Source organism: Corvus moneduloides, chromosome 5 (genome assembly GCF_009650955.1).
Source record: "Corvus moneduloides isolate bCorMon1 chromosome 5, bCorMon1.pri, whole genome shotgun sequence".
NCBI lineage: Eukaryota > Metazoa > Chordata > Aves > Passeriformes > Corvidae > Corvus > Corvus moneduloides.
In genome coordinates, this window is record NC_045480.1 from 1,674,510 (window position 1) to 1,697,921 (window position 23,412).

Sequence of the window (23,412 nt, forward strand, 5' to 3'; positions counted from 1 at the left end):
CGCCAGGACTGGCACAACTCCCAGTTCCAAGAGTCCAGCGGGATTGGCACAACTCCCAAGTCCAAAAGTCCAGTGGGATTGGCACAGATCCCAAATCCAAGAGCCCATCAGGATTGGCACAGCCCCCACACCAGCAACGCACCAGGACTGGCACAGCTCCCATTTCCAAGAGCCTGCTGGGACTGGCACAGTTCCCAACTCCAAGAAGCCACAGGCCTGGCACAGCCCCCCATTCCATGGTCCCACAGGACTGGCACAGCTCCCAGTTCCAAAAGTAACCAGACCTGGCACAGCTCCCAAATCCAAGAGTCCACAGGGCTGGCACAGGCACCACTGACAGCCCACCAGGATTGGCACAGCTCCCATTTCCAAGAGCCCACCAGGGTTGGCACAACCCCCACACCAAGATCCCACCAGGACTGGCACAGCTCCCACAGCAACAGCCCATTAGGATTGGCACAGTTCCCAAATCCAAAACCCCACCTGGACTGGCACCACCCCCACACCAGCAACGCACCAGGACTGGCACAGCTCCCAGTTCCAAGATCCCACCGGGACTGGCACAATTCCCATCTCCAAGAAGTAACTGGGACTGGCACAGTTCCCACACCAAGATCCCACCAGGCCTGGCACGGATCCCAATTCCAGGACCCCACCAGGACTGGCACTGCTCCCAGTTTCAAGGTCCCACCGGGACTGGCACAGTTCCCATTTCCAAGAGCCCCCCAAGGACTGGCACAACTCCCAAATCCAAGATCCCACGGGCCTGGCATGGATCCCAATTCCAAGACCCCACCAGGACTGGCACAGCCCCCACACCAAGACCCCTCCCCAGCCCTGGCACAGCCCCACACCAGTAACCCCCCAGTGGGATCTGGGACCGATTCCCGGCGGGTGGCACAACCGGGGTGGGGGATGGGGCAGCAGGACCGTGGGCATCTCCCTGCTGACTCAGCATCCCGCCTGGCACAGCCCCAGAGGGGCCGGGGAGGGGCCGAGGTCCCACAGGGCACTTTCCCACAGTCCCAGGGCACAAGGTCGGGCATTGACCCTGAGCGGTCACCATGGGCCGGCTTCACCCGGTGCCACCAGTGCCACCAACCCCGGGTGCCCTTACTCCAGGGGGCAGAGGTTGGACCTGGGTCGTGCTCCAGGAGAGCTGGATCAGCCTCGGCATCCCCAGGGCTGAGGTGTCCAGCTGGGAATTCCTCTGAGAATTTCCTCTCCTGGCTTTGGGGACACCTCCCACCATCCCAGGTGGATCCAAACCCCAGTGTCCAGCCTGGCCTTGGACATTCCCAGGGATCCAGGGGCAGCCCCAGCTGCTCTGGCAATTCCATTCCCAGCAATTCCTTCCCAACATCCCAGCCCAAGCTCCCCTTTCCCACTGGGAAGCCATTCCCTGCCTCCTGGCCCTCCAGCCCTTGGCCCCAGTCCCTCTGCAGCTCTCCTGGAGCCCCTTTAGGCCCTGCAAGGGGCTCGCAGCTCTCCCTGGCTCCTTCCCTTCTCCAGGGCAACATTCCCAGCTCTCCTCGAGCCGAGGGGCTCCAGCCCTTGGAACATTCAGAATTCCCAGGACAACCAGGATCCATCTTGGTTACCTGGGAGGACAAACACCATCACTCCCAACATTCACCTTTTCCTCTTTTTTTCCCAGTTTATCCACTGATCATGGAGCCACACGATCCAGGATATCCCTGGGGTGTTTTGGGATCGGTTTTCCCGGCCGTGTCCCCCCAGTTGCCAGTGCAATCCCAGCTGAGGACAGAGCCGCCCTCGATTCCATCCAAGAGACAACAAAAACATTCCTGAATTATCAGCACAAATCCCAAACCGTTCCCACGGGGGACAAAACCAACCCTGCCCCAGCCCCGCCAGCAGGACCCTTAACCTGGAGATCTTGGAGTGCTCCAAACCCAGCCTGGCCCCAAAAACCCGGAATTAGAGAACGGCTGCCGCTGTCACCACTTCCCAAAATCAGGGCATGGACTCTGAAGAGGGAAGTGCTGCGGTTTGGGGCTCCTTATCTCCCACCCCCCGCTGATAAAAGGACGTCCCTGAGCCCTGGGACAGGCGGCTTCCTGATGTCACCGCTCCGGAGGTGGCACTGCCGGAGCCACTGCCGCTGCCAGGTAATGCCGTGGTTCCCTGGGGCTGGGAAAGGATGGGAATTCTGAGGGCAGAGAATGGGGTGGGATGAGGGCTCACGGAGGATCCCTTTGAGATGAGCTTCATCCATCTCCTACCAGGAGCCAGGGAAGTACCTGGAATTCCAGGGATCAGATCCAGGCTTGGAGGGGTTCATATGCACCCTTTATCCCGGGGAATGGTGTCCCACCATCCCGTGGTCCTCGTTTCTCTGGTTTTTGGGATGGGATGGAGCTGAAGGGTCCCACACTGGGAGTGTCCCCTCTCCCTGCTCCTTCCTGGGCCAACGGGCGGCTTTTAAACTGCAGGGATAGGTGGGACAGTGGGAAAAAATTCCTCCCTAGGAGGGTGGGGAGGCCCTGGGATGGAATTCCCAGAGCGGCTGTGGCTGCCCCTGGATCCCTGGCAGTGCCCAAGGCCAGGTTGGACACTGGGGCTTGGATCCACCTGGGATAGTGGGAGGTGTCCCTGCACGTGGAATTAGAGGAGCTTTAAGGTCCTTTCCCACCAAAACCATTCCATGATTCTGGAGCTGCTCAGGATCAGCCTGGGAGAGCTGGGAATGTTGCCCTGGAGAAGGGAAGGAGCCAGGGAGAGCTGCGAGCCCCTTGCAGGGCCTAAAGGGGCTCCAGGAGAGCTGCAGAGGGACTGGGGCCAAGGCCTGGAGGGCCAGGAGGCAGGGAATGGCTTCCCAGTGGGAAAGGGGAGCTTGGGCTGGGATGTTGGGAAGGAATTCCCAGCTGGGAGGGTGGGCAGGGGCTGGGCTGGAATTGCCAGAGCAGCTGGGGCTGCCCCTGGATCCCTGGCAGTGCCCAAGGCCAGGTTGGACACTGGGGCTTGGATCCACCTGGGATGGTGGGAGGTGTCCCTGCCCATGAGAATTCATGAGCTTTCAAACCCTCCCATCCCAACCCCTTCCTTAAATCCCATTTAGGGACACCAGGGATGCCTTCCCCTCCCCAGCTCGCTCCAAGCCCCATCCAGCCCCACACCAGGAGTGTTTTCCCAGAAATATTTACAACTCTTGGAATTCCAGGAGCAGCAGGGCCGCACCAGGGGCCACTGTTCCCCCCGGGGTCCCCATCCCAAGCGTCCCCATCCTGCCCTGAGGGTTCCCCAGGAATCGAAACCGAGAGAAATCCGGGAGAAGAAATGAAACTTGGCACCGGCACGGGTTGGGGGCTGGATCCCAGCGCTTCCTTCCGGCACCAATCCCGTGACAATTTGTGCCTTCACATCGTCCCCCCTCTGAGCATCGACACCCAGGGGCCATCCCAGCCATTCCCTGTGCTCGTAGTCTGGGAAAAACCCCAAGCAAAGCTCCTCGGAGTGGGAAATCCATCCCGAAATCCAAGGAGCAGTGAGGAAATTGGATACAGATGTGGGAAAAGGAGGTATCGGCGAAGGAGGGAATGCTGGAGAGGGAAAGGCCGGAGCAGGGGGCTGGGAGCAGCCTCGTTCCTCAGGGAGAGATCCAGGAGTTCTCGGAGAAGGATCTAAATCCATGGCAATCCGATCAGTGAATCCTGTGATATTGGGGAAAAAATCAGGGCAAAATGATTTGGGTTTATCACGGAATGATGGGTGGAGAGACTGGAAGGAATGTCAGGAGTTTGTGTGGAGCTGCAAAAAGCCATAAAACCTTTTAAATACTTCTCTTTTTGTATTTCCTCTTCTTTTCCTTTCCTTGGTTTCCTTTTCTTCTTTTTCTTTTTCTTTCTCTTTTTCTTTCTCCTTTTTTTCTTTTACTGTTTCTGTTTCTCTTTCTCTTTTTTCTTTTCTTTTCTCCTTCTCCTTTTTTCCTTTTATTTTCCTTTTCTTATTCCTTTTTTTTTCAGTTTGTTCTTTCTTTTTCTTTTCCTTTTTTCCTTTTTCTTTTTCCCCTTTCCCCTTTTCCCATCTCCCCTTTCTCCTTTTCCCTTTCCCCTTTCCCCTTTCCCCTTTCCCCTTTCCCTATTCCCCTTTTCCCTTTTCCCTTTCCCCTTTCCCCTTTCCCCTTTCCCCTTTTCCCATCTCCCCTTTCCCCTTTCCCTTTTCCCTTTCTCCTTTCCCCTTTCCCCTTTCCCCTTTTCCCATCTCCCCTTTCCCCTTTCCCTTTTCCCTTTCTCCTTTCCCCTTTCCCCTTTCCCCTTTCCCTTTTCCCTTTCTCCTTTCCCCTTTCCCCTTTCCCCTTTCCCCTTTTGCCTTTCGCCTTTCCCCTTCCCTTCTTTTCCTTTCCCTTCCCTTCCCCTCCCTTCCCTTTTGTTTTCCACCCTCTCCTGGGGACTCCTCTGATGCCAGCAGTGCTTCCAGCAGGATTTATCCCACAGGGATCCATCCCACCAACTCCTAGGCCCTCAGCCATCTCTCCTTGTCCCCAGGATCCCCTGTGCCAGCGTGACCCCGTGTCCCCCGTGTCCCCTGGCAGTGCCACCATGCGCCTGCCCTGCTGCCTCATGCTCCTGGCCAGCCTGGTCCCATCAGGTATGGGGACAATGACACCCTTGGGATTGTCCCCTGCAGGGCTGGAGGCAGGGGTTGGCCCCGGGATGGGTGGGAGTGAGAGCCGGACACGGTGCCCAAGGGATGGGCAGGAATTATGGGGATTCCCAGGCTGCTCCTGGCACAGCAGGTGTGGGATTTTCCAGCACATTCCACGATCCCACACGTGTCCCCTCCTCCTGGTGGGCAGGGATGGGGTGACAAGGGGACAGCCAGGCCACGGGAGCGAGGACAAGGAGCCAGGGTGAGGAAAGGGGGTGAGGAAATAAATTCGGGAGGCCAGGAGGTCACTTTCCCCCTTTTCCTTGTTATTTAGCCCCAAAAGACCCAGCTTTTCCTGCTTATCTCCCCCTTCTCCACCCCAAAACCTCCTCTTGGGGGGGTTTATCCCAAATCCCACCTTCCCTGTCGAGCAGAGGTGCCAGGTCCCCAACGTGTCCTGGGAGGAACTGGGGACACTTCCAGCTCCCTGATCCCGATTTTCCCTGGCACAGCCCTCAGCTCCTGGGGGGTCTCCTACCCCGAGTCCCTGCAGGCCGTCGGGGGGTCCTGCCTGGTTGTGCCCTGCACCTTCAGCTACCCCGCAGATGTGACAACCACCGATGGCATCGTGGCCATCTGGTACAAGGACTACGATGGTCAGAAGACCCTGGTGTTCCACTCCACCACCCCCCAGGATGTGGATGCTCATTTTAGGGGTCGTGCCCAGCTCCTGGGGGACCCCATGGCCCGGAATTGCACCCTGCTGCTGCAGGGGGTGACACCGGGTGACAGTGGCCCCTACAGGTTCCGCTTCGAGATCATCAACGGCGACCGCTGGTCGGCAGCGCGGGATGTGACACTGAGCATTTCGGGTGGGCGAAACACCGAGATTCCCAAAAAATTCCCTTCTTGCCCATTCCATGGGGCCATCCCAAACCTCTGCTCTCCATCCCAGAGGATCTGCAGCGTCCCAGTGTCACCAGCAGCGAGGAGCAGACCGAAGGACAAAGGTCCACCTTGGAGTGCTCCATACCCTACGTTTGTCCCTGGAGTGACATCGTCCTGCACTGGGAGGGCTACGACCCCCAGGTGTCCGAGGTGTCCGGCCGCTTCCAGCTGGACACCAGCGGGGTCAGCCAGCAGGTGAACCTGACCAGCACCTTTTCCTGGAAGGACCATTCCAAGAAGCTGCTCTGCGAGGTTTCCCACGGATCCAGGAAGGCGAGCACGGAGCTGGTGCTGCGGGTCAGGCGTACGTGGGGTGGGGACAGGGGACACCTCTGCCACGGCCACTGCGGCCAGGACCTCTTCCTGACACCCCCTCCTTCCTTTCAGCAATCCAAAGCATTTTCCTCCCTCCCTTCCCCGCTCCCTGGCCGTGCCTGTCCCTTAGGTGCCACCTCCTGTCACCCACCTCCCCTTTTCCCTGCCCCAAGGTGGTGGCAGCACCCTGTGCCCACCGTGTCCCTCTGCCCCATCCACAGACACCCCCAAGGACACCCAGGCATCGCTGAGCCCTTCCTCGGGGAACATCGGCGTGGGTGACACGGTGACCCTGAGCTGCGAGGTTGGCAGCAGCCACCCGCCGGTGGCGAGGTACCACTGGTACAAGGACGGGGTGGCCGTGGGCACCGAGCGGGTGCTGAGCCTGCGGGGGGTTCGCCGTGAGGACCACGGGCGGTACCACTGCGAGGCCCAGAACGCCCTCGGCACCGGGGTGTCGCCCGCTGTCACCGTCCGCGTGTTCTGTGAGTGCCACGCGAGCTTGGCCGGGGTGGGACATCGCTGAGGGTCCCACATTGGGGTGGCACGAGTGGGATGGAGGTGGCCGGTGCTGCTGGAGGTCAGGGAGTTGGGGTGTCTGTGTGTGAGGAGGGTGGTGGTGGTCCCGTGGTGTCCCTCATCTTTGTGATCCCAAAAAACACGGAGGGATTTGCAGCCTAGGACGGGGAGCAGAGCTGGGAAGGGAGATCGTGGAGATCCAGAGCCTTGGTGGGAAGGGACCTTGTGGATCATTCCCACCCCTGCCATGGGCAGGGACAATTTCTGCTATCCCAGGTGGCTCCAGGCCATGTCCAGCCTGGCCTTGGACACTTCCAGGGATCCAGGGGCAGCCGCAGCTTCTCTGGGAATTCCATCCCAGGGCATCCCCACCCTCACAGAGAAGGGAAGAGGCTCCCCTTCCCACCAGATCCCGCAGCAAAGAGGATCCCAAAGACAAATCCCAGCCTTCCCTGCCTGTGCTGGAATCCCACAGGGAGCATCTCCCCCAAAATGGGTCCCCCTGCTCCCCCCAAAACCCCCTGTGCCCACCCAGAGAGGTGAAAGACCCCTCCTCACCCACCCTCAGTCTGGCCCCCGGTGGCAGGGGACAAAGCCAAATGTCCCCCAGCTCTGTTGTCACCCCTGAGGGGCTCCCATCTTCTCCCAAGCTCTGGGATGGGGGATTTGGGATTTGTTTTCCTGCCTCCAGGACAATCCTGGACGTGTCCCTTCCCCCTCAGCCGCAGAGATCTCGGCCAGCCCCTCGGCCGAGGTGCGCGAGGGGACGGCCACCACCTTGTCCTGCGACGTCCCTGGGCGGGAGGGACATCCCGAGGAGCTGACCTACACCTGGTACAAGAACAGTGCGTGGCTCAAGGAGGGCCCAGCCCACACCCTCCTCTTCCCCGCGGTGGCCGCTGGTGACGCCGGCTACTACTCCTGCCAAGTGACCAACAGCCAGGGCAGTGACACGGCCCAGGCCATCAGCCTCAGCGTGACGTGTGAGTGCCACCAGCTCCATGCCAACCCCCACAATCCATGAAATCCCCAAAAAAATTCATGGCAGAGCCTCTTCCCGAGCACCCCAAGGGCAGATGGGAGGGGGGTTCAGGCTTGCCGGTTGAATTTTCTGGGAATACAACAAATTTCGGCCGTGAGCCAGGTGTGAAGGTGGCATTAAGTGACATTTGTGAAGCAAGGACCTGTCCATCACAGCATTTCCCACTAATCCTCTCCATTCCTTAAGATTTTGGGAAGTTTCTCATGGAGAATCGAGTGGGATAAGAAGAGGTCAGGAGCTTTTGCAGGGGAAAATAACCCAGCCCTGGGTTGGTTGTGACAATTTTGGGGTAAATCTGACCCGGTGACAAGCAGATTGTGACATCCAGGGTGCGTGAGGGGACAATTCCCATCCCTGGAAGTGTCCAAAGCCAGGATGGACAGAGCTTGGAGCCACCTGGGGTAGTGGAAGGTGTCCCTGCCCATGGGAGCAGGTGGGATTCAATGTCCCCTCCAACCCAAACCACTCCAGCATTTTCCCTGTGGCCTCACCACGGGGACATCCCGACCTCAGCATCCTCTCCCATCCCACAGATCCACCCCGAATTCCCACCCTCACGCTCTTCCAGGAGACCCAGGGTGGCCGGCTGGTCATTGTCCGCTGCACCGTGGACAGCCACCCTCCGGCCACGCTGGCCATCACCCATGACGGCACCATGCTGGCCACCAGCGGGGCACAGGTGGCCCTGCGCCAGCGGCTCAGTGTCACCACCTCCCGCAATTCCCTGCGGCTGGAAATCCGGGATGCAGGACCCCGGGATAGCGGGAAGTACGGCTGCACCGCCAGCAACGTCCATGGCAACGCCAGCGCCACCAAGGTCCTCATGACCCGCGGTGAGTCCAGGAGGCTGCTCCTGGGTTTGGGGTGGCAACGAACCCCCAAAACTGGGGGGGACACGCAGCCCTGAGAGCTGGAGGGACCCTCGTGGTGTCCCCTCCTTGGTGGGGTCAGAGCTGCTTTTGGAGCTGTTGTCAGGTTTTGTTTTCCAAAATGCCAAAAATCAGGAGAAAATTCATCCAAACTTTTCTTCCCCATCTGTCCCCACCAGTCACTGTCCCCTGAGCCCCAAGTCTGGATAAGTTGGGGTGACAGAGGCAGCAGAAGGAAAGAAAAGTCTCCCAAATCCATCTCCAAGAGGAACATCCTTTAGGATGGCCAAAAAACCCCCAGAAGAGACCTCAAGGTCCAATTCCAGAGAAACCAAACCTGGATTTGGGTGTCCCAGTGGGGAACTGGAAGTCGGACAAGGCCCAACCAGTGGGAAGAGGGGACAGGGTCTGTCCTGGGCAAAACTCCCCTGGATGAACCTGGCCCTTGGAAAAAGTGGGAAAGGGTCAGCAAAGACCCTGTTTGCCTGTGCAGTGTCCCCAGGGAATGTCACCCCCAAAGACCCACAGACCCCATGGGCTCCGGGCGAGGGAGGGGACTCAGGGAAGAGGAACAGGGAATTTTAGCTGGATGGATCCATGGGAAGGATTTCCCTCCTTCCCTGATATCCCATTCCCATCCCTCCTGCAGCTGCCGAGCTCCTGATCCAGCCCTCGGCGGAGGTGCCGGAGGGGACCGCGGTCACCCTGACCTGTGTGGGGACAGGGGACACGGTGGAGGAGCCGCTCTACACCTGGTACAGGAACGGCCGGCGGCTCCAGGAGAGCTCATTCCCGACCCTACAATTCCCATCCGTCCGCGGGGATGACGCCGGTGCCTTCCAGTGCCAGGTCCGGAGCAGGAATGGCAGTGACACGTCGGAGGCTGTCCCGCTCCGAGTGCTCTGTGAGTGTCCTGGGAATTCCAGAGGGTCCTGGGGCTGGGCTGGGGGTGTTCCCACCCCAAAGTTTCCCCCATCACCATCAGCCACAGCCAAGGAGCTCTTGGGTGGGAATGTGAGGAGGGTGAAAAATTCCCTTTGGCAGGTAAATCCGGGAGTTCGTGGGAGGAGGAATTTGGAGAATTCCCACCTTCCCGAGAATTTTAAGGACAAGAAATGTTTTAGGAGCAATAAATGGTCATAGAACCATGAATGGTTTGGGTTGGAGGGGACCTCAAAACCCTTCTCATTCCAACCCCTCTCCCCTTGGCAGGGACACCTCCCACTATCCCAGGTTATTCCAAACCCCATCCAACCTGGATGCTCAGGCAGCACTGGAAGCACCAATCCCTTGGATTCGGAGGGTTTTCCCAAAGGATCCAGCGGTGTTTTGTCCCTGGTTTGGGAGGGACCTCAAACCCATCTCATTCCAACCCCTCTTCCCTGGGAAGGGACACCTCCCACTAGACCGGGTCCAACCCAGATGTCCAAGAGTTTCACTGGAAGCACCAATCCCTTGGATTCGGAGGGTTTTCCCAATGGATCCAGTGGTGTTTTGTCCCTGGTTTGGGTTGGGAGGGACCTCAAAACCCTTCTCATTCCAACCCCTCTCCCCTTGGCAGGGACACCTCCCACTATCCCAGGCTATTCCAAACCCCATCCAACCTGGATGCTCAGGCAGCACTGGAAGTGCCGATCCCTTGAATTTTTGGGAGTTTTCCCAACCTCGTGGATCCAGTTTTAACCCTGGTTTGGGTTGGGAGGGACTGCGAGGACCATCTCATTCCAACCCCTCTTCCCTGGGAAAGGACACCTCCCACTAGACCGGGTCCAACCCGGATGTCCAAGAGTTTCTCTGGCAGCACTGGAAGCACCAACCCCTTGGATTCGGAGGGTTTTCCCAATGGATCCAGTGGTGTTTTGTCCCTGGTTTGGGTTGGGAGGGACCTCAAACCCATCTCATTCCAACTCCTCTTCCCTGGTCAGGCACAACTCCCACTATCCCAGGTTATTCCAAACCCCATCCAACCTGGATGCTCAGGCAGCACTGGAAGCACCGATCCCTTGAATTTTGGGAGTTTTCCCAACCTCATGGATCCAGTTTTCCCCCACAGACCCCCCGAGGCAGCCAGCGCTGAGCTCATTCCTGCAGAGCCAGGGTGGGCACCTGGGCATCATCCAGTGCTCCGTGGAGAGCGATCCCGAGTCCAACCTCACCCTACGGAGAGGGGACAATGTCATCGCCTGCACCCGGGGCTGTCCCCAAGCCACCAACCCCAGGGTCCACGTCACCAGGTCCTACAACAGCCTGAAGGTGGAAATCAGGGATGTGGTGGTGGAGGATGAGGGGACTTATATGTGCCAGGCTGGGAATTCCCAAGGGAGCGCCAGCGCCACCGTGGATTTCCAGGCTGACAGTGAGTGGCGACAGGGGACAGGGGACAGGATTGTGGCATCTGGGAATGTTCTGGGAGGGGGGAGCGTGGGAAAGGAATGCTGGGGAAGGGGACAAGCTCAGGAGATGGTGAAAGGAGGAGCAGCAACGTCCCATGGAAATGCCACATGTCCCTGAAATCCAGACACGGAGGGTCCTCCATGGGACTTGGGCTGTCCCTGGGATGTCCCTGGGCTGGTGGCACTGCCAGGCTCAGAGCTGTCCCCACCATGGCACCATGGGAACAGCTGGACTTTGCCCTCTGGAGGAGCCACGATGTCCTTTGGTGCCTTTGGGGATTGTCACCCCAGCGTCGACACCACACCCCGTTTCCTCCTGCCTGCAGCCGCCAATGTCACCGTGTCCCCGTCCCCCACCGTGCTGGAGGGTGACAATGCCACCCTCACCTGTCACCTGAGCAGTGGCTCCCCGGCTGTCCCCAACGTCACCTGGTACCACAACGGGCAGCAGATTGCTGAGGGCTCGGCCACCTCGCTGGTGCTGCGGCCGGTGGCCAGCAGGGACGCCGGGCTCTACCGGTGCCGGGCCAGCACCGCGGGCGGCAGCCGGAGCTCTCCCGGTGTCCTCCTGGATGTGCTGTGTGAGTACCTTCCCTTTCCCTTTCCCTTTCCTTTTCCCTTTCTCTTTCCTTTTCCCTTTCCCTTTCCCTTTCCCTTTCCCTTCTCTTCCTCTTTTCCCCCTTTCCTCTTTTTCTTTCCCTTTCCCTTCCCTTTTTTCCCTTTTTCCTTTTTCCCTTTTTCACTTTCCCCTTCCTTTTTACCATTTCCCTTCCCTATTTCCCCATTTTCCCATTCCCCCTTTCCCCATTTCCCCATTTCCTCATTTCCCCATTTCCCCTTTTCCCCTTTTCCCCTTCCTCTTTCCTTTCCCTTTTCCTTTCCCTTTTCTCTCTTCTCTTCTCTTCTCTTCTCTTCTCTTCTCTTCTCTTCTCTTCTCTTCTCTTCTCTTCTCTTCTCTTCTCTTCTCTTTTCTCTTCTCTTCTCTTCTCTTCTCTCCCCTTCCCTTTTCCCCTTTTTCCCTTTCCCCCTTTCCCTTTCCCTTCCCCTTCCCCTTTTCCCTTCCCCTTCCCCTTCCCCTTTCCCTTCCCTCCCATCCCCTCCCAGAACCCCAGAGCAGCGACCACTCCCCAGGACCTCTCTCCCACCGGCATTCCCGGCCTCTCACCCCATTCCCTCCCCCCAGACCCCCCTCGGGACCCTCTCCTGAAGGCATTCCTGGAGGCCGAGCAGGGCTCCCTGGCCATCTTCCAGTGCTCCGTGGCCAGCAACCCCCCAGCCCAGCTGGCCCTGCTCCGGGACCAGGAGCCAGTGGCCACCAGCGCTGGTGGGAGCAGCCCACGGGTCACCGTCTCCACTGTCCCCAACTCGCTGCGGGTGGAGATCCGGGAGGTGACGCCGGCGGACGATGGCAGCTACCGGTGCCTGGCCACCAACGCGCACGGCTCCGCGGAGCGGCGGCTGTACCTGCGCGTGCAAGGTGGGGAGCGCGGGATTCAGGGATGGGAGCAGCCCATCCCATGGGAATGACCACGTGTCTGCACTCCCAGTGCCACCAGATCCCTCCCAGTACCACCAGATCCCACTCAGTGCCACCAGATCCCTCCCAGTGCCATTCCCTGCCCGTATTCCAACACCTCAGCCCTGGGCATCTCCAGAAGGAGTTGGGGACACTCTAAGGGGGACAGGGAGCACCAGTGTCACCTCGGAGCTGCCCCAAATCCTTGGACAGAGAGGGAATATCCCATCCCCAGGTTATGGAAGTGATGAGGGGACACTGGCAGTGCCGAGCTCTGCCCTGTCCCCTCTGAGCTGGCACTGTCCCTGCTCCAGCCACCCGAGTCCTGATCTCGCCATCCTCGGAGGTGCTGGAAGGTGACAACGTGTCCCTGACGTGCCAGGTGGCCGGAGAGCCACCGGGTGACACCGTCTACTCCTGGTACAAGGACAGCAAGTGGCTCCAGGAGGGTCCTGACAGTGTCCTGGTGCTGTCCCGTGTCACCAGCGCTGCCACCGGGCTCTACCACTGCCGGGCCCGGGGCCCTGCAGGGACCAGCGCGTCCCCCGCTGTCACCCTGCAAGTCTGGTGTGAGTGGGACCTGCAAGGGAATCCAAGAGGGGGAATTAGGTGGGATGGGATGGGATGGGATGGGATAGGATCCATGGGATGGGATGGGATCCATGGGATGGGATGGGATCCATGGGATGGGATGGGATGGGATGGGATGAGATGGGGTGGGATGGTGGGATGCTGTGAGATGGGATGGTGCCAGTGGATGGTGCCAGTGGGATGGCACTGGTGGGATGCTTCAGACGGCATGATAACAATGGAATAGTGCTGGGATGGGATGGTGCCAGGATGGGATGGTGCTGGGCTGGGATGGTACCCATGGGATGGTGCTGGGATGGGATGAGACTGGTGGAATGGTGCCAATGGGATGGAGCTGATGGGATGGAGCTGATGGGATGGTACCACTGGAATGGTGCTGATGGGATGGAGCTGATGGGATGGCACCACTGGAATGGTGCTGATGGGATGGAGCTGATGGGATGGTACCACTGGAATGGTGCTGATGGGATGGAGCTGATGGGATGGAGCTGATGGGATGGTGCTGATGGGATGGAGCTGATGGGATGGTACCACTGGAATGGTGCTGATGGGATGGAGCTGATGGGATGGTACCACTAAAATGGTGCTGATGCGATGGAGCTGATAGGATGGTGCCAATGGAATGGTGCTGATGGGATGGAGCTGATGGGATGGCACCACTGGAATGGTGCTGATGGGATGGAGCTGATGGGATGGCACCACTGGAATGGTGCTGATGGGATGGAGCTGATGGGATGGCACCACTAAAATGGTGCTGATGGGATGGAGCTGATAGGATGGTGCCAATGGGATGGAGCTGATGGGATGGTGCCAATGGGCTGGCACCACTGGAATGGTGCCGATGGGATGGAGCTGATGGGATGGTACCACTGGGATGGTGCCAATGGGATGGAGCTGATGGGATGGTGCCGATGGGCTGGTACCACTGGAAGGGTGCCGATGGGCTGGCACTGGGCTGGACGCCATCCCCTCTCTGGGTCCCGGAGCTCTCTGGGTGCAGCCTCGAGTCTCTCCCACCCTCCCGGGCAGACCCCCCGCGAGTGCCAGTGCTCAGCACCTTCCTGGAGCCTCCGTTGGGACAGCGTGGCATCCTGGAGTGCTCCGTAGACAGCTCCCCGCCGGCACAGCTGGCCCTCTTCAAGGACGGGGCCCTGGTGGCCTCCACGGTGCTGTCACCACCTGTCCCCCAGCCACGGCTCAGTGTCACTTCGGCCACCAATGTGCTCCGTGTCCGTGTCCAGCCCGTGCTGCTGCAGGACGAGGGTGAATACCAGTGTGTGGCCACCAACGCCCACGGCAACGCCAGCGCTGCTGGGAACTTCTCGGGAGGCGGTGAGTCCCTGGGAATGGGAATAGGGTGGGGATGGGAATGGGATGGGAAGGGGATGGACAGTTTCAGGCAGTGGGGAGAATGATGGGGTTGGGGTTATGGTGAGGAGGTGAAGGAATGGGGGAGGATGGGAATGGGGGAGGGAGGGACGGAGGGTGGAGAGTGGCTGGAATGGAATGGACAGGATGAAAACGGAAAAAAAATGGGGGAAATCCGGGTTGATGGGGATGGAGGTGTTCCCAGAGAGCTGCAGGTGTTCCCAGAGAACTGCAGGTGTGGCAAAGGGACACGGCTCCTCTTGGATGTGATGTCCACCCATGACACTGCCCTGGCTGCCATCACCCCAGGAATCATGGAACGGTTTGGGTTGGGAGAGACCCTAAATCCCATCAATCCCACGCCCTGCCATGGGCAGGGACACATTCCATCATCCCAGGCTGCTCCAAACCCCATCCAACCTGGCCTTGGACACTTCCAGGGATGGGGCATCCCAAATAAATCCACGGGAACACCACAGGAATGGTGTCACCTGCGCGTTGTGGTGGCCATCCCCACTTTTTACTCTCCTGCAACTCCCTGACATTTTCCACCCCGCAAAGTGCAGGATCACCACGTTTTCCTTCCTTCCTGTGCAGCCGCCCGTGTCTGGATTTGGCCATCCCCGGACGTGCAGGACGGGGACGCGGCCACCCTCACCTGCGCCGTGGCGGGCGGGGCCCAGGATGTGCTGAGCTACACCTGGTACCGGAACCAGGTGTGGCTGGGCACCGGCTCTTCCCAAAATCTCACCTTCCATGGGGTCACCACCTCCGACGCCGGCTCCTACCACTGCTCCATACACACCCCAGCCCGGAACTACAGTGCCACCCCTGCCATCCTCAACGTGCTCTGTGAGTCCCCGGGGCAGCTTCGTGTCATTTGTGTCGTGGTGTCACCTCTCAGTCAGTCCCCTTGGCTGGAGAGATGGGGGCAGCAAGGCCTGGCTTAATTTGGGGGGTTCATTAATTAGGGGAGCTCAAGAAGTGTATCCCAGGGGATAATTAAGCCGAGTTTTACACCCCAAACCTACCCAGAGACCCCCATGCCACCCCCAGAACCTTCTCCAAGTTTCCTTGTTCTCCACAGCAAAGCCGGCAGGAAAATCCTTGGCTTTCAGAAATTAATGCCGGATTTAGGGTTCTTTTTTTTTATCCCTGATTGGGAAAATGAAAACCAGATTTTGGTTAAAAAAAAAATGGGGAAAAAAATGTAGCTGGGAGTCAGAAGAGGAGATTTCTTTTTTTCCCCTTTTTTATGAGAAAAAGATGGTGTTAATTTAAAAATCTTCGCGGTGAACGTGGGATGGAGGCCCTGGAACCTGGGGAATCCCTTGGATGAAGGGGCTGGAGCCCCAGGAGCGGCTGAGAGAGCTGGGAAACGGGCTCAGCCTGGAGAAAAGGGGGAATCAAGGGGAGATCTTCTGCATCTCCACAACTCCCTGATGGGAGGGGGGCAGGAACAAGGGACAGGACAAGGGGGAACGGCCTTAAGTTATGCCAGGGAAAGTTTGGGTTGGATATTGGGAAAATTCCTCTTGGAAAGGGCAGTGGTGGAGTCCCCATCCTTGGGATGTGGCACTTGGGGACACGGTCAGCGGTGGCCTGGGCAGTGCTGGTGGAACTGTCGGACTCGATGAGCTCAGAGGGCTTTCCCAACCCAACCAATTCCACGATTATCCTATTATCCATGTTTTCCCGACCCCATTCCCATCCCGCAGACCCCCCCAGGAACCTGCGGCTGCAATCCTTCGTGGAGAGCAGCCAGGGGACGGCCACCATCCTGCTCTGTGTTGTGGACAGCCACCCCCCGGCCCAGCTCACCCTGCTCAGGGGGGGACACCCGGTGGCCTCCAGCCCCCCCAGAGGAGGTGACACCCCCCGGCAGAGCATCCGCGTGTCCTCCTCTCCCAACGCGCTGCGGTTGGAATTCCGGGAAGCCTCCGAGGAGGATGAGGGCGAGTACGAGTGCCAGGCACAGAGCCCCCTCGGTGTGACCCGCGCGTCCCTCACCCTCCGGGTACAAGGTGAGGAGGGGGACAACAGGTTGGGGACACACCCAGCTGTGGCCTTGAGGGGTGCAGGACTGGGGGTACCCAATTTTGGGGAGGGGGCAGAGAGGCGTGGAGGTGGTGGGCGGTCGTGATTGGGCACGCAGGGTGGGAACCCACCGCTCTGAATTTGGGGCCGGCCCCCAACTCCTCTTCACTCCCCGCAGCCACCAGGGTGCTGGTGCGACCATCGGCCGAGGTGCCGGAGGGGACAGAGGTGACCCTGACCTGCCAGGCCCCTTCCCCGCAGCCAGGGACCCTCTACACGTGGTTCAAGAACGGGCAGTGGGTGACAGAGGGACCCGAGCCCTCGCTGCGGCTCCGCGGCCACCGCTCGGACGCGGGGCTCTACGGCTGCCAGGCGGGCCGGGGGCTCCGCGCCCCCCCTGCCGCCCTCGCCGTGCTCTGTGAGTGAGCGGCGACAGCTCCGGGGGTCGGCGAGGGGACACCCCGACACGCCACCCCCGCGGGGATGGCGCTGCCCGGTCTGTGTCGCCACCCCGCGACACGCGGCGACAGCGCAGCCCCTCCTTGGAGGGGTCACTTGCCCCGTGTGGCTCCCCCGTCGCCCGGCGGGCTGTGGGGGGACACGCGCTGTCCTTGTCGCCGCAGATGCCCCTCAGGAGCCCCGCTTTGTGGCGCTGGTGGAGCCCCGCGGGGGGCGACAGGCGGTGCTGCTCTGCTCGGCCGACGGTGTCCCCCCGCCGGACATCGCCGTGAGCAGGGGACAAGGCCACCCACCCCTGGCCACCACCCGCGGCCCTTCTGACCCCCGCTTCGAGGTCCGGGCCACCCCCAGCACGCTGCGGGTGGAGATGTTGGGGCTGGATCTTGGGGACGCGGGGCTCTACTGGTGCTCGGCCACCAACAGCCGCGGCACGGCGGCCGCGTCCCTGCGGCTGGACGTGAGAGGTGAGGTGTCCCCGAGTGCCCAGCTGGGGTTATCCCAATGGGAACGGCGCTCTGGGAGCATTCCTTGAGTCCCCAATGTCCCTTCTCAGGGGTCACGGTGACGGTGGAGCCCTCGCAGGAAGTCGCCGAGGGCACCAAGGCCACCGTGAGCTGTTTGGCCACCGCGTGGGGGGACAAAGGTGTCAACTACACGTGGTACCGGGATGGGCGGTGGCTTCGGGAGGGACCATCCGGCTCCTTCATCCTTGGCCACGTGTCCAGTGCCGATGCCGGCTCCTACCAGTGCCAGGCCAGCGGGACGTGGGGCACGGCCACCTCCGTCCCCGTCAGCCTCAGTGTCCTCTGTGAGTGTCCTCCAGTGTCACCAAGCAGGACAAAGCCCAGGACACGCTGGGTGTCCCCAGCCCGTGCCACTTGTGTCACCTCCGCGTTTCCTCCTCCTGCCCTGCTCCTCTCCCTTTGGGGATTTCGAGTCTTTTTTTAGTTGGATTTGGAGCCAAAATGCTACAAAACTGAGGAATTCTCTGGTTGGGTGTGGAACAAGGGGCTGGGGAGTGTGGGAAGCCACCAGCACGGGGATGCATGGGTTGGGGATGATCCAGGATGGAGAAGGGATGAGTTAGGAAGCTCTTGGTGACCCAGGGAAGGGGATTTGGGGTTTTTTTTAGGATTGACCCTTCAGAAGTTGGATTTGGATCCAAAAAGCTCCGAATTGGGGGATTTTCCAGCTGGGAGTGGGACCAAAGAACTGGAGAAGGTGTGAAGCCTCCATCCCTGGATAATCTGGGATGGAGGAGGGATGCGTTAGGAAGCTTTGGGGAAGGGGACTTCGGGATTTTTTCTGGGATTGGACCCTCAAAAGTTGGATTTGGATCCAAAAACCTCCAAGTTGAAGGATTTTCCAGCTGGGTTTGGGAGCAAAGGGCTGGAGAGGATGCGATGATGGTCCAGGATGGAGAAGGGATGAGTTAGGAATCCCCTTGGCGACTGGGGAAAGGGGATTTGGGGTTTTTATAGGATTGGCCCCTCTTAACGTCAGATTTGGAGCCAAGAAGCTCCAAGTCGGGGGATTCTCCAGCTTTGGGGTGCTAAAACAAGGACTGGAGAGGGTTTGCATCCCCCAGCCCTGCGATGAGCAGGATGGGACAGATCCAGGGATGCTTTAAACCACTTTTGGTGGCCACCTAGGCCAGCTGGGGGCCGTCCCACTCTCCCTGTCCCACTGCCACCCTCCCTGTCCCCTCACAGACCCTCCCCGGGCCGTCTCCGTGAGCACCTTCCTGGAGAACCGCAGCGGGCGCGGGGCCATCGTGTCGTGCACGGCCGACAGTCACCCACCCTCCTCGCTGGCCCTGTACCACCAGGGCCACCTCCTGGCCACCAGCCTGTCCCCCGCTGCCACCCCGGGGGTCCGGGCCATCCCCTCGCACAACGCCCTGCGCGTGGAGCTGGTGGGGACAGGGGCTGGGGGACGCTACGTCTGCGTGGCCACCAACACCCTGGGCAACACCACGGCCAGCGCCGACTTCGATGTCCACAGTGAGTGGGGCCGGACCCTCTGCAGGTCCATGGGAATCCCCCCACCCAAAAAAAAAACCATCCCTGAAAGTGGGAAATGGAATGGGATGGCGTTGGAGGGTCCAAATTGAGGGAGGAGGTGGCTGGGGGCCTGTCCCCGGGGGACACCCACCTTGCCAGGGTGCCAAAGGGTGTCATCCACTTTGACTGTCACCCCAGTGTCCCCTTCACCCCTTTTGGGGGACACCCCGAGGTCACTGACCCCGCTCTGTCCACAGCTCTCAGCCACCTACGGACCTTCACCATCCTGGCCTGGCTGCTCATGGCCATCATGGCCGTGGTCATCGTGGCCCTGCTGGCCGTGAAGGTGTGGCCCAGGTGATGTCCTGGAGGGGTGGGGTGGGGGGACAGGGACCCCAAGATGACACAGGGACCCCAGGGTCAAGGGACAGGGACTCTGGGCTGAGGGGACAGGGACCTTTGTGTGGGGACAGGGATTCTGAGGTGGGGAGATGGGGATCTGGGGTGGCACAGGGACCCCGCGGTCAGGGGACAGAGACCCCGGCATCAGGACAAGGACCTTGGTGTCGGGACAGGGACGCCGGGGTGGGACAGGGACCCCCGGGGTCAGGGGACAAGGGACTCTGGCATCAGGACAGGGACCCCAGAGTCGTAGGACAGGGATGTCAGGGTGGTGGGACAGTGACCCTGGCATTGTCACAAGGACCCCGGGGTGGTGGCACCTGGCCCCAGGGCTGAACCAGCCCCTGGCAGCTCTCCGTGCTCCCTTCCAGGATCAGGAAGTTGCGGAGCTGGTCCGGTGCCGAGGACACCCTGGAGCTGAGGAGCAAACAGGAGCTGCCACAGGTGGGGACCTCGGTGGGGACAGCGCTGGGGACATCAGTGGGGCCAGCTCTGGCGTCCCCTGAGCTGCCAGGGGGTCCCTTCCGGGAATCTGTGGTGTGGGAATGGGATGTGGATCCAGGATCCAGCCCAGCCCGGCTGCCCCATGGTGCCACCACAGCTGTGGCTGGAGGTGATGAAGGGACAGGAGGGGCAGAGCCTCCTGGGGACCCCAAATCCCTGTCCCAGCCTCATTCCAGAGGGTTTCCATGGCACAGATGGATGCTGACCCCTCCAGGGATGCTCCTCAGTCCCCATGGAGTGTCCCAGTCATGGGCAGAGTGTCCCCAGCCACCCCCAACCTTTTCCAGGTGGATGGAGCATCTTGACCTGGCGGCTCTTGGATCCCAGACCAGCTGTGCCGCTGGAATTTCCCAATCCTGGCTGGATCCAGGGATTCCCCCAGCCCCATTCCAGCCCTTCGTCCCTTCCTGATGGATTCTGGTCACCACCACCACCTCACGTGCCAGGCACCGGTGACAGCTCTGAGCTGGGAAATCCCGGGAAAACAGTAAAATCAAACCTCCCGGTGCTGGGAACATCCTGTTTGTCACCACCGTGCCCCTGTCCCTTTTCCCTGCCATCCATCCTGGTGTCCCCTTGGAGAGGGGAACAGAGGGGTCTCCAGGCCACCCGTGTCCCCTCGATGCCCGGGATGAGGGGATCTGGGACTGGGGCCAGTGGCAGCTGGGCCGTGTCCCCTCTGGCCGTGTCCCTGTTGCCATTAGAGGTCACTCTGCGGCCACCTTGCAACTGGACACTGCCTCGGCTGCGGGGATGGGGCTTTGGAATACAGAGATGGAGCTTCCCGGGAATGGGGGGGCTTTGGGGTTGGGGGCTCCTGTGGGTTTTTAATCCCCTTTCTCCGCCCGTTCCGCTGCCAGAGCAGGATGCTGGGCTGTCCCCATCTTTGTCACTGTTCTTGTCCCCCTCCCTGTCACTGTCCCGTCCCTGTCACCATTCCTGCCCTTGTCCCTGTCCTAATCCCTGTCCCCATCCCCTGTCCTGGTCCTTGTCCCCATCTCCATCTCTTTACCCATCCACATTCCCAGTCCCAGTCCCATCCCCGTCCCCTGTCCAGCACGGCCGGCAGGGTGGTGGCAGGGTCACCAGTAGGGTGGCAGGGTGGTGACAGCGTGCTGCCAGGCTGGTTGGTGACAGCGTGGTGGTGACAGGGCGGCGTCACCAACCCTCCCCCCATCCCAGCGCCGCCTCCTCGCCGCGATCCCTGCGAGCATCGAGGGGCAGCGGGGTCAAACTTTGTCACCTGCGTCCGGCTGGTGACAAAGGTGACCCGGCCGCTCCCTCCCTCAGGCTGGGAGTCACCTTTCCAAGGACCCCCCGCTCCCGAGCTGCCACCCCCAGCGCCACCACCCCGCGTCCTCCTCGGCCACCTGCGCCCTCCGAGCCCCCGGCGCCGATCCCGCCCCTCCTCCTCCCGCTTTCCCGGCCTGGAGTTCAGGAATTCCAGCCTGGATCCCCCGTGGAGCGGGATCGGGGTGGATGCTGGGGGCTGCCGAGCCCGCAGAGGGAGCTGGGAGAGATTCCAGGGGGGGATCCCGGTGCTGGGAGGCTCAGGGAGAAGGATTTGGGGTTGATCTCACCGGTTATAGGGTCTCCATCCAACCTGGAGCAATGGGGACAGGCTGGGATGGGGCAGAGCCGAGGCTTTGCTCCGGCGATCCTAAACCTCTCCAGAGGGGCTGGGAAAGGTGGGGAGCAGCCGGGAGCGGGGATTGGGGTGCCTGGGTGCCCTAACCCGTGCCAGGGCTGCAGGAACGCCTGGGAGCAGCCGGGAGCGGGGATTGGGGTGCCTGGGTGCCCTAACCCGTGCCAGGGCTGCGGGAACGCCTGGGAGCAGCCGGGAGCGGGGATTGGGGTGCCTGGGTGCCCTAACCCGTGCCAGAGCTGCAGGAACGCCTGGGAGCAGCCGGGAGCGGGGATTGGGGTGCCTGGGTGCCCTAACCCGTGCCAGGGCTGCGGGAACGCCCGGGAGCAGCCGGGAGCGGGGATTGGGGTGCCTGGGTGCCCTAACCCGTGCCAGAGCTGCAGGAACGCCTGGGAGCAGCCGGGAGCGGGGATTGGGGTGCCTGGGTGCCCTAACCCGTGCCAGAGCTGCAGGAACAGCCCGGAAAAGTTGGGAGCAGGGATTGGGGTGCCCAGCAGGAACAGGAATTGGGGTGCCCTGCTGCTTTAACCCGTGCCAGGACCGCCAGAAGGCCCGGGAGAGGCTGAGAGCAGCCGGGAGAAGGGATTGGGGTGCCCGGCTGCCTTAATCCGTGCCAGGGCTGCAGGGATTGGGGTGCCCGGCTGCTTTAACCCGTGCCAGGGCTGCAGGAACTCCCGGGAGAGACGGGGACCAGATCTTGGGGTGCCTGGATGGTTTAACCCGTGCCAGGGTTGTAGGAACACCACGGAGAAGTGGGGAGCAGGGATTGGGGTGCCCGGCTGCTTTAACCCGTGCCAGGGCTGCAGGGATTGGGGTGCCCGGCTGCTTTAACCCGTGCCAGGGCTGCAGGGATTGGGGTGCCCGGCTGCTTTAACCCGTGCCAGGGCTGCAGGGATTGGGGTGCCCGGCTGCTTTAACCCGTGCCAGGGCTGCAGGGATTGGGGTGCCCGGCTGCTTTAACCCGTGCCAGGGCTGCAGGGATTGGGGTGCCCGGCTGCTTTAACCCGTGCCAGGGCTGCAGGAATTGGGGTGCCCGGCTGCCCTAACCCGTGCCAGGGCTGCAGGAACGCCCCTGAGGCGGTCACGGAGCCAGCGATTACCTCCGGGCCCTCTCTGAGCTCCCTCCCCGCCCTCCTGGAGCCGCACACGTTAAGCCAAATCCTCCCGTCACATGGTGCCCGAGGCAGGCCGAGGGAATAAGTGCAGGTCAGGAGGTGAACGGGAGGCCACGGATTTGCCACCGGGCACAGGAGCGGGCAGGAACGTGCTCGGCATTTCCCCGTGGATCCATCGGGGCAGGGATTTGCTTCCCTCCCCGTAATCCCGGCCACACGGCGGCGGCGGAGCGCTCGGAGCTGGCAGCGAGGCCACGCGGGCGGGGACAGCGGCGCTGGTGGCTCCTGGTGTGGCTGGCACCGGGCTGGAGGAATGCGAGGTGTTGGCTGGGCAGGGAGTGGTGTGGGGTGCCCGTGCAGGGTGACACCTCCGTGAGCGGTGTCGCGGTGTCCCCATGCAGGTGTGACCTCCCTGTGAGCTTTGTTGTGGTGTCCCCGTGCAGGTGTGACCCCCCCGTTCGAGCGGTGTCACGGTGTCCCCATGCAGGTGTGACCTCCCTATGAGCCTTGTGGTGGTGTCCCCATGCAGGTGTGACCCCCCCCTTCGACCGGTGTCACAGTGTCCCCATGCAGGTGTGACACCTCTGGGAGCGGTGTCGTGGTGTCCCCATGTAGAGTGACCCCCCCCTTCGAGCGGTGTCACATTGTCCCCATGCAGGTGTGACACCTCTGGGAGCGGTGTTGTGGTGTCCCCATGTAGAGCGACCCTCCTGTGAGCGGTGTCACGGTGTCCTCATGCAGGTGTGACCCCCCCTTCGAGCGGTGTCACATTGTCCCCATGTAGGTGTGACCCCCCCTTGGAGCGGTGTCACATTGTCCCCATGTAGGTGTGACCCCCCCTTGGAGCGGTGTCACGGTGTCCCCATGCAGGTGTGACACCTCTGTGAGCTTTGTTGTGGTGTCCCCATGCAGGTGTGACCCCCCCCTTCGACCGGTGTCACAGTGTCCCCATGCAGGTGTGACACCTCTGGGAGCGGTGTCGTGGTGTCCCCATGTCGAGCGACCCTCCTGTGAGCGGTGTCACGGTGTCCCCATGCAGGTGTGACCGCCCTGTGAACGATGTTTTGATGTCCCC

At 61.0% G+C, this 23,412-nt stretch overlaps 1 protein-coding gene across 2 annotated transcripts; it reads left to right on the forward strand.

Moving 5' to 3' along the window:
- The first annotated feature begins 1,858 nt into the window (after positions 1 to 1,858).
- SIGLEC1 (sialic acid binding Ig like lectin 1) lies at positions 1,859 to 20,106 on the forward strand. Of its 2 annotated transcripts, none has more exons than XM_032109913.1 (22): positions 1,859 to 2,132; positions 4,509 to 4,611; positions 5,124 to 5,483; positions 5,567 to 5,863; positions 6,096 to 6,359; positions 7,116 to 7,376; positions 7,969 to 8,268; positions 8,954 to 9,208; positions 10,358 to 10,660; positions 11,024 to 11,278; positions 11,881 to 12,174; positions 12,528 to 12,782; positions 13,834 to 14,136; positions 14,770 to 15,024; positions 15,891 to 16,196; positions 16,388 to 16,627; positions 16,833 to 17,132; positions 17,222 to 17,476; positions 18,381 to 18,671; positions 18,929 to 19,028; positions 19,445 to 19,517; positions 19,865 to 20,106. In XM_032109913.1, exons 1-22 carry the CDS (start codon positions 2,085 to 2,087, stop codon positions 19,880 to 19,882), a joined length of 5,136 nt encoding a protein of 1,711 aa, XP_031965804.1. In that variant the 5' UTR covers positions 1,859 to 2,084; the 3' UTR covers positions 19,883 to 20,106. The 2 variants fall into 2 exon arrangements, with proteins under 2 accessions (XP_031965804.1, XP_031965805.1); XM_032109914.1 differs by lacking the exon at positions 1,859 to 2,132 and adding an exon at positions 3,458 to 3,542.
- The last annotated feature ends 3,306 nt before the right edge of the window (positions 20,107 to 23,412 follow it).